The 14,644-nt window shown below is 46.5% G+C and overlaps 1 protein-coding gene across 6 annotated transcripts in view; it reads right to left on the bottom strand.

The window, feature by feature from the left end:
* Nucleotides 1-14,644, bottom strand: part of KIF21A (kinesin family member 21A) — a 303,313-nt gene that overhangs the window by 82,221 nt on the left and 206,448 nt on the right. For all 6 annotated transcript variants that reach the window (XM_082254436.1, XM_082254439.1, XM_082254440.1 and 3 more), the window contains one exon: nucleotides 7,364-7,465. In XM_082254436.1, the coding sequence (XP_082110562.1) occupies nucleotides 7,364-7,465 (102 nt within the window). The remainder of the gene's footprint in view (nucleotides 1-7,363; nucleotides 7,466-14,644) is intronic.

Genomic DNA, 14,644 nt, shown 5'->3' with positions numbered 1-14,644 from the left:
AGAAAATGGCCGCCTGACTACACAAACATGGCCGCTGATAGATCTAGCAGCCATCCATAACAAAATGGGGCTGCACCCTGGACCCTGGGACCACCCAGGGACCACCAAGGACTCCCCACCAGGACCATCCATCTCAAAAAAGTCACGTTTGGGCCCCCAGCACCCGTTCGACACCACCGCCGGGGGGGGGAGCTAGGTATGGGTGAATGGGGGGGTGGTCCGCAGAGGGACGCCGATATTGGGGGAAGCGTAAAGTGGGAAAGAACAGAACTCAGGGGTCCGACCAACCCAGGGAGGGGTCCATGTCCACCCCAAGGGGCCACCAGAGGGGCGGGGGGGGGACACTATACACTACTTACCGCACCATGGGACCAAGCGGCACCACTCCAAGCAGACCACCCACCATCTTGGCATGGGGGTGATGCGGGCCAGAACTACGCTGCTATTCAGGTCATCACTAGGATCGTGACCAAGGCTATGCGTCCTCGCGAGATGTTTAACTCACCATCCAGTGAGGCTATGTCGCGGCCAACCCAGCGCGGAGCTAAGGTCGGGTCGCGCTTGCTGGCTAGACTGGGAAGACCATAAGGAATCTAGGATATCCAGTCCTTCGCCTAGTCCTGCAGTTGATTGTAGTACTCACAGGAAAAGAAAATAATAAAAAAAATTCAGTTTAAAAAAGGAAAAAAAAAGCTAGGACCAGAGTTCCCAGCAAGGAACTAGGTCCTCACTTCTGACAAGGCAGAAAAAAAACTGAAGTCCTATTGCCGGAAGCGGGAGTATACCCACTGGGAATGCCCTATAGGCATGGTCAGTTTTTTTTCCACCTAGTGTCCTAACTCCTATGGAGAGAGGCATAAACCATCGGTCAAGAAGATTTGGAGCTGTGTCCGTCAATGAACGAAAGAGAAAAACCTTTTTTATATGATTGATCAAATATGGCTCCCTGCAGGAAAATGAGGATAGCTCAGAAACCCTTCTGGCCAAAGTGATGGCCACAAGAAAAGGCTCCCCTTACAAAATATCATCAAGAAAATGCCAGGAATAGATTAGAGAAGGTGGCATGCACTACATTGGACTTTACCCATAGTAAGCCAGCACATTTTAGAAAGTGACAATGCCTGGAGCTCAGCTTATCTCGATCTGGATAACTTTATCAGGAATTCTCAGGAAACGCAGAAAATGCGCAAATCCTATGACTCGGTGAAGGCCTCCCTGCGTTCTTGGGGGATTAATTACCGTGTGCTTTTCCCAGTTAAGTTGCGGGTGGTGGACGGCGAGACTGTACGCTTCTTCAACTCTCCTAAGGATGCGGTTACTTGGATGGACACTCTCCCCCCTCAGGACAGAGGCTGATGGACGTCCCGTATACTTTGGATGCGCCCCCTTGTTTTTCTTTTGCATTCCGCCTATGCTACTGTGGGTCTCAGATGTCATCCCTGCTGTGGGATGGTAACTATTAGATTTAATTTTTGGTTCTCTGTACCCTGCTGATTATGGCTACTCACCTGTTGTGAGGGCTGGAACCTATCCTCCTCTTTATGGTTTGCGGGAGGGGGGACTGTGCACAATGCTGGAACAATTTTTTTGTCATCCGGATGTGGAGGTCTTCTTCTCCTTTATATTTTTCATGATTTTCTTTTACTCTAAGTGCGTGCCCCTGGCTTGTCCAGGTGACTCTCTTGAGCTCAAGTACTCATTGCCGGTTCGGCATCTCCGTGAGGGAAAGACTGTCTCAGGAACTCCGGACCGTCCGCTCCACCTAGGGTCCCAGGGCTCCGGGACTCTGCATGGCGGTCCGGTTAGCCATGTGCCTCCCAACTGTTTATTTTTGCCCTCGGGCCTTTGGGTTGGGACTTAAGCGGCCCTGTGTTCTGCGGGGACCGCAGGGTGGGGGGGGGGAAGGGGTTGTTGGCTGTTGCTGGCTGAGTTGGGGCCCCGTTGGGCCTCTTGCTGTTTTTTTTTTTTTATGTTAACCTTTTTTGTTCCTTTTGCAGGTTCCATATTGCTACAGACTTGACACATTTATATTGGTTGATGACTCTGATGATTTTTTTCTAACTCTGGGGGAAAGTTAATTGTGCCTCTCCTGTCACCTCTTTTCAGTGCTGCTTCTCTCTGCTCCCTGTCTGTCTCCTTTATATTTTCTACCCTGCTTTCATCTCTCCCACTCTGATGCCTGACATATCTATACTCTCCAGGAATGTCCGGGGTCTTTGCACGGCTGTGAAAAGATCTCTTGTTTTAAATTATCTGCGTAAGATTTCCCCCCAGATATATGGATTTTACAAGAAACATACCTGTTGGGATCTAGAATTTTGGGTCTTAGACGGGCCTGGGTTGGGACACATTATCATTCAGTGTACTCAAATTATGCCAGGGGGGTCAGTGTGCTGGTCCATAGATTGGTACCTTTTACCCTACTGGATCTGTGCACTGACCCTGAGGGCCGTTCTGTGATTATTAATGCTCTTTGGTTGTGGTGGGGCTCTATCTTCCACCTCCTGCTGAGGTCCCCCTCCTGACGCATATTATGGAGGTTGCCCAGTGGTATGGGGTGGACGATGTTCTATTGGGAGATTTCAACTTGGTTATGTGCCCAGAGAGGGACAGACTACATTCCTCTGAGGGGACCTCCCGGCTTGCTCAGTGGGCGGAGGCTTTTGCACTGACGGATGTCTGGCGACATTTTCATCCCACATCCCGTGAGTTCACTTGTCATTCGGCGTCTCATCGGTCCCTGTCCCGGATAGACCTTGCTTTTGCATCCCACACTGCCTTGCGCAGGGTGTCGGAGGTCTCTATCCTGGCCAGGGGTATCTCTGATCATGCACAGCTGCTGGTGCCACTACGGGGGGGGCTCCCTCGGGTGGGGGTTTGTGGAGACTCTCCTGTTTTTGGGCAATGCATGAGGTGGTTCAGGAGCGTGTCCTGGAGGAGATTGGCCATTATTGGAGGATTAATGAAGCCTCCGCTGACCCGATCGTCCTTTGGGACTCTTTAAGGCATGGCTTCGGGGAGAATATGGGACTCGTATAGCTGAGGTGCGTAGGGCTTCCAAGAGATCTCTGGGGGAACGGGAAGAGGAGGTGTGGGTGAGGGAGGAGGCCTATGTGGCTCACCCCTCCTCGACTACTTACGGTCCTTGGCGGTGTGCCCTCCGGGAGGTCCACCTGTTGCGAGTTGAGATGACTCGCAAGTCTATGCTGAACTCGGCCCAGCGGGTCTATGAATATGGCAATAAAAATGGTAAGCTCCTTGCATGGCTGGTGCGGGGGTTCACCCCTCCCGTTCATATCAGTGTGATCAGGGCGGCGGATGGGATGATAATTCGCTCCCCTGGGGACATTACTGCCCGTTTTGTATCATTTTATGAAACCTTATATTCATAGGTAGATTACATGGCTACTGAACTGGGATCGTATTTGGACCGAGTCAACTTCCCTGTGTTAGACATTGATGTTAGAGACACTTTGGAGACTGCCATCACTCTGGAGGAGGTGCAGGAGGCTCTTGGTCTCCTGCAGTGTGGTAAGACCCCTGGTGCGGATGGCATTCCCGCAGAGGTGTACACAGTATATTAGGAGCTGCTGGCCCCACGTCTGGTCTCCTTGTTTGAGCACAGCTTCTCCCAAGGGTTTTCTCCCTCCCTCTATGATGGAGGCGGTGATAATCCTGGTGCCCAAACCTGGGAAGGATCCGGAGGACTGTGCCTCATACAGGCCGATCTCTCTGATTAATGTTGATGCCAAGATTCTGGCCAAGGCAATGGCTCGCAGGATCACTGGGGTTCTTGATGTGCTCGTGCAGGCGGACCAGACGGGGTTTATGCCAGGAAAGGGGACAGATATTAATTTGCAATGTCTTTTTCTGAACCTGGTGGCTGAACACGCTGACGCTGGGCAAAGGGTTATTGCCTCCCTCGACGCCGAAAAGGCCTTTGACTTGGTTGAGTGGGGCTTCCTATGGGAGGTTCTGCGACGATTTGGGTTTGGCCCCAATTTTCTGACTTGGCTGAATATGCTCTACCGCTCGCCTACTGCCCATGTTCGTACTTCTGGGGGGTGTCGGACTCCTTCCCACTGCAGAGGGGTACTCGTCAGGGTTGCCCACTTTCACCCTCCCTATTTGCGTTGGCGCTCGAGCCTTTGGCTATTCTGATCCGCGGATCGCAACCTGTCGTGGGTCTGCGGGTGGGCCCCCTGGAGGAGAAGATTTCTTTATATGCGGATGACGCTCTTTTATACATGCATGATGTCAATACCTCCCTGGGGGCTGCCCTCGAGATCTTCAATGAGTTTAGCCGGTTCTCTGGTATCAGAATAAATTGGTCCAAGTCTGTTCTGTTCCCCTTGGACGCAGGGGCCAGGGCTGGTGCAGCCCTGACGCCGTTGCGGTGGGTGGACCAATTTCGCTATCTCGGTATAGAGGTGCGACGAGACCCGACCTCCTTCAGATCTTTGAACCTCTACCCCCTAGTGGCCCACCTTCAGGATAGATGTGCCCTATGGGCCTCTTTACCGCTGAACTTGATGGGTAGAATCAATCTCCTCAAGATGATTTTCTTACCAAAGTTTCTGTATTTCTTTAGAAACTGTCCTATCTGGCTGCTTGTTTCCTTTTTTAGTGCGATAGATGGCTGTGTGAGTTCCTTTATCTGGGCAGGGAAGTCCCCCCGATTAGCTAAATCTACCTAGAGTCTACTTACGAGTTGTGGGGGGCTTGCTATGCCTGACTACCGGACCTACTATTGGGCAGTGGTGCTAGTCAATCGCATGGGAATGCGGCGGAGTGTCTTGAGGCTGCATTGGTGGGGGTCTCTTCAGGGACTTCGTAATCTGGTATACAGGGGACTTCGGGCCTGTCCTCCAGCTCTCCACCCAACTAGGGTAACGCTGCGGGTGTGGGTGGTCGCAAGACGGCGGTTTTTGCAGCCTAATCGGTGGTCGCCGGTCTGTCCCTTGTGGGGAAACCCTAACTTGATGCATCTATCGTCCCCTGCAGGATCACCAGCTTTGGGCGCGTTTTGGGGTGCGGACCCTCCGGGATGTGTGTCCCGGGGGCTCCATTCGGTACCTCCAGTTGCGGCACGCGCTCTGGGCCCAGTTCCCAGAGCGGTTGACTCTGGAAATGGACCAGGTGGAGTAGCTGCTGGCCCATGAGATTTTGGCCAAGCCGCTTTCCTCGCTTTACCTTACCCTACAATGTTCACACGCCCCAAGAATGAACAAACTATGGGATATGTGGAAGGAGGACATGCCTGATCTTGACAGAGATGATTGGGAGGACTGCTTTGAGGATAGCACCAAACTAATCTCAGCCAGGGATTGTCTGATTCAAACAAAATTTTTACATAGAATATACTATACCCCTCAGCGGTTACATAGAACCTTCCCCCAGAGATCTCCGGATCTGCCCTCGCTGCCTTGCGGCAGTGGGGACTTACTTTCATATGTTCTGGGAATGCCCCAGAGTGGCCCATTTCTGGTTGCAAGTTTTTGATGTCATCAACCACAGGTTAGGGTTGGCTATCCCGATCTCACCGGCATTGGCCCTGTTAGGCATTACGGATGATGATCAGAGACCTAGACCCACTAAACTGTTGATCGGTTACTTATTGTATTATGCTAAGAGAGAAATTATTCTGCATTGGATTGCCCCTTCTCCCCCCTCAGTAGTTTCCTGGGCGCACTCTGTCGATGCAGTTCTATCGTTCTACAAGTTGACTTACATGTTGCGGAACTGTCCTAAGAAGTTTGACAGGGTGTGGCAGCCTTGGCTGGCACCTTCTGGCTAGCCTCGGATGCCTACCTGCCGGCACTTCTGGTGCTTCCGGGGACGAGGGCATAGGGTTTGTTATTTGCTATATGACCTGTTATGCTGGACTGTTTCATTTCCGTTGTACTTGTATCTTTTGTTCTTACTCCCTTCTGTATATTGATCATTGTATGAATGTGTCATTTCAATTTTTTTCCAATAAAGGAACCGTTTGAATTGTAAAAAAAATTAGTTCATAGTTAAAATCTAAAGATCTTGGCCAAGTTGTGTAAATAAATACACAAAATGCATGCACTGATACTCAAAAGGTATATGTATAACATATGGATGAATTTATATTAAAAGTTCTCATAATGAAGAATCAGTCTATTCCACGTCAAAACTGCTCGAGCATAGATGGTAGATATAATCCTCCTCCCTTCTATACGTTTTGAGGGCTAAACCCCAGCTGCTGTAAGAGCTCCAAAGATATCAACCATAGATAGATGGTGTCTTCGTGTGTGTATATATATTTACTGTATAAATATATATTATATATATATATATATATATATATATATATATTATATATATATATATATATATATATATATATATATATATATATATATAATCCAAAGTACTGCCAAAATAGTAGGTGCAGTTCTAAGCTGAGTATTCAGGCTTATCTGACTCAATGGAACCAATGGAAAACAGTGAAAGTGAGTTTTACTCTCAATAGCATAACATGTCCATCCCAACTATACTGTACGTCAGGGATCCTCAAACTACGGCCCTCCAGCTGTTGCAGAACTACACATCCCACGAGTCATTGTAAAACTCTGACATTCACAGACATGACTAGGCATGATGGGAATTGTAGTTCCTGAACAACTGGAGGGCCATAGTTTGAAGACCCCTGCTGTACGTTATTAAACACTAAAAATATTACAAAGTCAAAGATACTGCTACCACTTACAAAACAAGTGTTACAATGTAAAATTCTTCTGAAAAAAAAAAAAAAAAAAATGACATGGCTATTGAAAATCTGCATCTTGAGGTTCAGCTGCAATCAAATATTTAAAGTGGCTGTAAACCTCAGACATGAAATATGAACAAAGCATATCCCTCTCTTTAGTGTGAACTTGTCTCATTCAAGAGTAACAAGTGTAATTTCTCTCTGCTGCTTCATTCCTCTGCTACCACTTCTGAAAAGTATTCCTGACACCAAATGTAAAAAGGTGACACAAAAGGGATCCCCAGCTGATTGACAGCCTGAGCTCTGTCCCTGTGTGTTGTGTGAAGAAGGGTGTCTCTCTTCCCTCTAATCAGCTCTCCTGAGCTCTGCAGAGTATAACTTCAGCTACCTGCACCCTTTTTCTGACAGCTCAGACAAGCTTTTTAAATTCTGCACTTTGAACAGATATAGAGAAGAGAACACTGCAGATAAACCAATACAACTTATGTAGGAGGATTTGTTTCATCTGTATGAATCACCTGAGGATAATCACTTCACTGGGTATATGGAAAGGTTTACAACTACTTTAATAGTCTAACAAAAATTTCATCAATAAAAGACATTTCCTACACAACTTTAAAAACGTACCTTACTAACGGACATGGAAAGAAAGTGATCAAGCAAATACCGTGCCTCAGTTAAAGTGCAAGAGCTAATGACGGCAGTGACATCAAGTGTTTCTCTTTCTTCCTAGAAAACAAAAATGATTTAATACATTCAGTGCCGTGATACCTTGACTGACTCTTTATAAAGTAAAAAAGACAGACATTTTTTAAAGGAAAAACTGTTTCCCTTACTTTCTAGTATTCAAAATATTGGAATAAAATTGCCAGGACAGTACACGCCCCGACAATTACCCTTTCTTTGGAAAGTGGATATTCCAAGATAATCAGATTTTTTGTCAAAATGTTTTTTCAAAGGAAGAAACATGCTAGTTATGAGGTGTTAAAAAAAAAACAAAAAAAAAAAAAAACAAGGTGCACTAGGCCTTTAAAAGTTGCCCGCTAAAGCCAAATGCAAATTTTCCACTATTTGTTGAAGAAAGTTCCCTGGAGGGTAAAATTGCATTGTGTTCAATGGCTAGATGTCATGGATGAACCATAAACCTCCCAAAATCAATGCTACAATTATGGGTTGTCAATGGAATGGTTCACCCCATTATTCACCATTGTGATTGGTCAATGAGAGTGGCTTGTACCTTTTACCAGTAATGTTCACTGTCCAATTACTGTGTGATCACAGGACTGTACGCGTACAATAGTGCAGTTTTGAGATGAAATATGGGTACGTCCACTCAGAGCAATCAGTACGCTGACCAGCGGTTTAATCACAAGGGCTGGTCCTTAAGTGGCTGAATTTACTGCTTTTATTTAAAGCTTTTTAGATATATATACAGTATATGTATGAAGGCAACCTTGGATTGTCTGACATATAGATTTTCTTTTCTGAAGAGAAACCCTTGTTCAGAAAAAAATCAAACTGTGTGTGCCCAAGACAGCAACTGCCATGTTGTGGAAGTGAGGTGTCTCAGTGTGTCTGATAACCCAGCGTGTCCTCACAAATGCTGCCTCAGCAACAACTGTTTCTACAGTGTCCTGATAGATAGGTTAGCAAGCAATAGTAGGAATGAACCATAGGAGATAAGGGACTGTGAACTGTAATGTTCTTCATGAAAAGGTAATTCTAAAATACCATTTCATTATTCGTACACTATGAGAGATGGGATGAATATTATTGTACATAGGAATGCCAAAAAACAGTGCAGCTGAGAGGTGGGCAAAAGAGAAAAATATAGGTTAATAGGTCCACAAAAACCAACCAGTTACTGCTGAAATTAAGCTGCTCAAGTTTTCCATTCCAAGGAGGAGCATAGTATTACATCCCTTCCCCCTGTGATCGGCGGTGTTCTCTTGCAACGAGGAAAGATTGAGGTTTATGCTGCCCTGTGACTGGTGGATTAACAGAGGGGAGTTCACACGGTACTAGTGTATTTACCTATATTCTGGCTCCTGGCTTTGGAGAGTCTCTGGAGGATGATGACCAGGATACCGACCCCTGCCACTTATGCCTGTTTGATGACCATAAGCTGATCTCTGTCACTCATGTCTGTTTGACCTGTGATCTGGTAAGAGTACCCCGGCACTCACATTGCGGTGGTGGATATCAGTCTTTAGTGGGAGCGGCTTCCGGTCATCACTTTTTTTTTTTTTCTTTCTGCTTCAGAGACTGCTCTATGATTTAAAAACTGTATCTATTTCAGCCTGTTTGATTTATTTACATACTTAGGCTGTGCCAATCATTGGATACCTCAATTTATGGTTTATGTATATCATGTTTGTATGCATATAGAATTTTCTCATTAGGCTCTGCACTTTTTCTTTACTATATTTTTATTACCTACCTTTTTTTCCCACCAAGCAATACCATCACTGGGTTCCTGTGCTTCTTTAAGCAAAGCTGGCAGATCATGTCTGGTGGGAGGCACCGGCAGGGTGCTGTATATAGCTTACTGAAAACATCACAACACCCTGCCTTAAAATGCTTACCAAGAGCCCACAGCCCAGATGCAAGCAGTGGGCTGGCTCTTGGAAGGAGTTATGAAAAAGTGCCTTGTTGGGTGGGTGTCAGCCTGGAAATATGATTGTTTCTAGGCAAGCCCTCCTAAATAGTGTCCACATGTGATGCTGAGCCTCCATGATTGAAAGAACTGAAATCTAATGAATGAAAAGGAAGCGGGCCAGGCCAGATGGGGGGGGGGGGCTAAATGATGGGCATCCTGCAGCCAGAAAATTAGGCAGGCTTTATCGGACTTGCTGCAGCTTCAAATGCTTATTGTAAGAAGTTCACTGAAATCAGAGTAAGCAATTTTAGTGCAGAAGAGGAGCCTGTAAAACTGTACAAGACTGGAGGGAGGGAGGGATGGAGTTTAACAAAAATGGGTTAAAAAAGCGGACAGAACCACCTGAAGAACCTTTCCCAAAGAAGGCGGCATCAGCTGGGGCCTGAATGTTCTGGTAAAATTAAAGTATGAACAAAGGCCTAGGTGGCAGCCTTGCAAATCTGACAAAGATGCCTGGTGCATGTTAAACAATAATTGATCTACTGGAGCACGCCTTGACCCTGAAAGGAAGAACCTCGCCCTTGAGGTCATAAGCTTGACTGATGAGCTGACAAATCCATCTTACGATAGTGGAATTAGAAGCAGGTTGTCCTTTACAGGGACCTTCAGGAATGAGAAGGTCGGAAACAGAATCAGACTGCAGAAACCGGCACGTACCACAACCAAACCATAGAGGGAAATCTCCATAGGATGTTTAGGAGCAGGACAAAGATGGTAGATGAATGTCCTGGGTAATGTGCTTGAGGTGATTGTAGCCGTATTAGTGCACTTGCAACAAAAACAATTTAATATGGTCCATGATCCTTTTTTTTTTTTTTAGTTGCACTAACCCAATTTTCAGGACAAGCATTCGAGGTGTACCCCTTCTTTAAGGTTCAAGCAGTACTAATACACACATCTTTAACAGTATGTTAAGACCGTCTGAAGGAAAAAAAAAAAATACAAAACATACACAGCAATGGTAATTAAACTTGAATAGTTTGTGAAATAGGGAAAGCAGAGGGCTATGAATTGGGAGGGTGGGAGATGTGAGAGCGGTCATCAAACAGATGGATAGTGATTTAGAGGTTCACAGTTAGTGCATTATCTTTTTTGACAAATAGACTAATCATTAGTTAAACCGTTTTCCTTTTCTTTTGAAGTTCCCTTTAAGAACTTAAACATTCATGTCTTTCATAGCATGGTCTGGTTGTGAAAAATGTCCCACAGGTGTGCAGAAATCATCTTCGTATGTTCTTTAACCAGTTGCCGACCACCCCAGGTATAAATACTGCGGGGCGGCAGCTCCTACAGGTGAAATAACATACCTGTACGTCTTTACCGTTTGCAGCGTGCCGCAGGCGACCAGCTCCTGCTGTGATTTGGCACAGCGGGAGCAAATAAGCGGGTCTGGCAGACCCGATGTCCGCCGGGACCCGTCGATCATTTGATAGAGGCAGAACGGCGGTCTGCCTATGTAAACAAGGGAAGACCGAGATCCTGTGTTTATGCTAAGCAGGAACACAGATCTCTGTCTTCCCATAGTACGAGCACCCCCAACACAGTTAGAAATCCCTCCCTAGGGACACATTTAACCCTTTGATCACCCCAATGTTAACCTCTTCCCTGCCAGTGTTATTAGTACAGTGGCAGTGCATATTTTTTAGCACTGATCACTGTATTGGGTGTCACTGGTCCCCAAAAAGTGTCACTAGGGGGTTTATTTACTAAAGCTAAAGCGGGCAAAATTAGTCACAATTCTGCAGAGAAAACAATCAGCTTCCAGGTTTTATTGCTTAAGATTCATTAAACAAGCTGAGGTTAGAAGCGGATTGGTTTCTCTGCAGAATTGTGACTCACTTTGCCCTCTCTAGCTTTAGTAAATTAACCCCTTAGTGTCCATTTTGTCCACCGCAATGTCGCAGTCCCACTATAAGTTGCTGATCGATGCCATTACTAGTAAAAAAATGTAAAACAAATTCCATAAAAATATCCCATAGTTTATAGACGTTATAACTTTTGTGCAAACCAATCAATATACGCTTATTGGGATTTTTTTTACCAAAAATATGTAGCAAAATACATATTGGCCTTAACGGATGACATTTGATTTTTTTATTGGGTCTGTTTTAACCACTTAAGCCCCGGAAGATTTTACCCCCTTCCTGACCAGGGGGTATTTTGCGATTCGGCACTGCGTGACTTTAACGGACAATTGCGCGGTCGTGCGACGCTGTACCCAAACGAATTTGACGTCCTTTTTTCCCCACAAACAGAGCTTTCTTTTGGTGGTATTTGATCACCTGTGCGATTTTTTAATCATGCGCTATAAACAAAAAAATAGCGACAATTTTGAAAAAAATAACAATATTTTTCAATTTTTTTTATATGAAATTCCCCCAAAAAAATGTAAAAATCAATTTTTTTTTACATTTTTGGCCAATTTGTTTTCTGCTACCTATGTTTGGTAAAAAAAAAGTCACAATAAGCATATTTTGATTGGTTTGCGCAAAAGTTATTGCGTTTACTAACTAAGGGAAAGATTTTTGTCATTTTTGTTGTTGTTTTTGTTGTTTTTTTTTTAACGCGTAATGGCGGCAATCTGCGATTTTTTTTGCGGTACTGCGATATTGCGGCGGACAGATCGGACCCTTGACTGACATTTTTGACACTTTTGGGGGTACTACAGTAATCAGTGCTATACATATGCACTGTTACTGTAAAAATGACACTGGGAGGGAAGGGGTTAACTTTATTGGAGAGGGAAGGGTTAAGTGTGTCCCTAGGGGCGTGTTTCTAACTGTCATTGGATGTGGCTAGTGGTGTAATAGCACAGATCAATGATCCTACATAGCAGGACCGAGTGATCTGTGCTTTTACACAGGGGAGAGTGACAGGTGGCTTTGTTTACACTAGCCACCTTCCTTTCTCCCTCTCTACCCGACGATCGCGAGTGATCGGCGGACATCGGGTACGAGCAGGGGCGGGAGTGCGCCTCCGGCGTGGCGCGATCTCCCCCTATTCACTCCCAGGCTAGTGACGTACCGGTACGTCACTTTGCCTGGGAGGGGCTGACCGCCGCCGTATATAGTCGGGCGGCGGTCGGCAAGTGGTTAAAGCTAAAACTTAAAATTATTGTTCTTTTTATTTTTTTTTCAAAATGGTCGGTCTTTTTTTGTTCACAGCACAAAAAATAACTGCAGAGGTGATCAAATACCACCAAAAGAAAGCTCTATTTGTGGGGAAAAAAAGATAAAAAAAATTTTTTTTCTTGGGTACAGCGTCACACAATCGGGCAATTGTCAGTTAAACGAATGCAGTGCCATATCGCAAAATAAACGGCTGCAAAAGGATAAAGCAATGTGAACCGACTAGGTACCAGGAATGGACGTTTTAACATGCGCCATTGTTCATTAAAAATATCATGGTATTCCTCTGGGCAGGGAAAAACCTGCCCAGACGTGCGGGTCCCGTGCGTCCCAAATGAGGACACAACGCCCGGAGGACAGGGCTCATGCTCTAAATGTAAGGTGTCCTTGACAGACACAACCAACCCATCTATGGTCGCCCGTACTACAGGCGACCCCAGGGAGGAGGTATCATCCCCCTCCCATCTTAGCCTCCCCCTCAGACCCCGGGGGGTCCAAGGATGAGCGGGACCCTGAAAAGGGCACGCTGGCAGCAGAAGCCATATCCCCATCTGAATCAGAAGAGAGAGACAACCTGGGACTCTTTCTCGCAGCCCGTTCAGACATCAGCACTTCCAAATTTGCCAGAGAAACCAGATCGTGGCGCAGCGGAGCCACAGGAGAACTGGGGCCCCCCACTGAAGCTGGAGGAAACTTGCTTTCCTGAGAAGCCATGGCTCAAGTTATCAGAACAAACTACAGTGCAAAAACTGTGTACTGTCCCCTTTAAGAACGCTGCGGTGTGCGCAGCCCACCGCTACTGCTACAGTGATGAAAGACCCCCAAAGGAGAAAAGAAACTGAGCCAGAAGCGATATACAGAGGGAAATTGAGAGTGATAACCTGCAGAGCCCGTAGAGCGTTGCTACCAGTGTCCTTGCTGCTGATGGAAAGGAAGTGCTGCTGGAGAGGGCTGGACTATAAGCCAGACCCCGGGAAAATGGCTGCCCCATAGGGATGCATTGGAGGCTACGCCAAAATGGCCGTCGACATGGCCGGACCGATCATTCCACCGCCCACAAAATGGCGACGGATGGCGCCAAAAAGACATGTAGGATCGCTCCAGAGGAGCTATACATGTGTGCCCAAATCAAAGATGGCGGACCGCGTGAAAATGCACCGCTGCGGCCGCCACACAAGCACAAAACGTCTGCACCCCCAACATGCACCTAAGGTGACACAAGGACAGGGACCCCCAGGCAACATACAGATCTGCACAAGCGATCCCCGCAGGAATCGCAAAGGGAGTCACACAAGCACAGACACGGGGAACACACAGCAACACAGACTGCCACCCCAAACAGAGGCCCCACACAGAAAAGTACTTACCTGTACCAGATGGCGTGGGGAGCCTCCATGCACGGAAAACCTCTGTCCTCATCTGACAGGGAGTGCCGTGAGCCAGGGACATGACGCTGCAGCACCGCAGACGAGTCCTGTGAGGTAGCCACCTCACGGCTACATCCCTGTAGCGAACAGTGATGTGTCGTTCGTAATGCCAGGGCGAACCATAGCTGAACGCTCGATGGCGGGCTGGGGGTCCATCTGACCCTTTTGCTCTGGAGAACCAGGGCGGCCAGTCCGAATCCCAGCACCGCATGATCCATCTTCATCCGAAGAGAAGACTAACACTAGAAGCTGACAAAATAAACAGCTAGTAAAGTGAGAGAAAAAACTGACATTTTCAAAGAAAATCAAATAAAAGATTAGGAAGGCTGAGACTGAAGCCCCAGCACAAGGGAAGCCTGACTATTCCTGACGCTAGGCAGATTAAAACTGAGTTGGGAGTGGTGATGCAGGGGGGGTATTGACCAGATGGGACAGCCCCCATGGGTGTGTATATGCTAATGCCTTTTGTCTTTGGACTAAGTCTATATGCCTAGCTATTCCTACGGATAGGAAGACAATACCCAACAGTGATGACTTAGAGGAGGCGGCGACTGTCGGAGGACGTAAGAGAACATTTTTTTTTCTTGGGTACAGCGTCACACAATCAGGCAATTGTCAGTTAAACTAATGCAGTGCCATATCGCAAAATAAACGGCCTGGTCATAAGAAGGGGAAAACCTTCTGCAGCTGAAGT

The sequence above is a fragment of the Pelophylax lessonae genome, assembly GCF_965119305.1.
Source record: "Pelophylax lessonae genome assembly, chromosome: 4".
NCBI lineage: Eukaryota > Metazoa > Chordata > Amphibia > Anura > Ranidae > Pelophylax > Pelophylax lessonae.
This window is presented reverse-complemented; position numbering and strand designations above follow the sequence as displayed.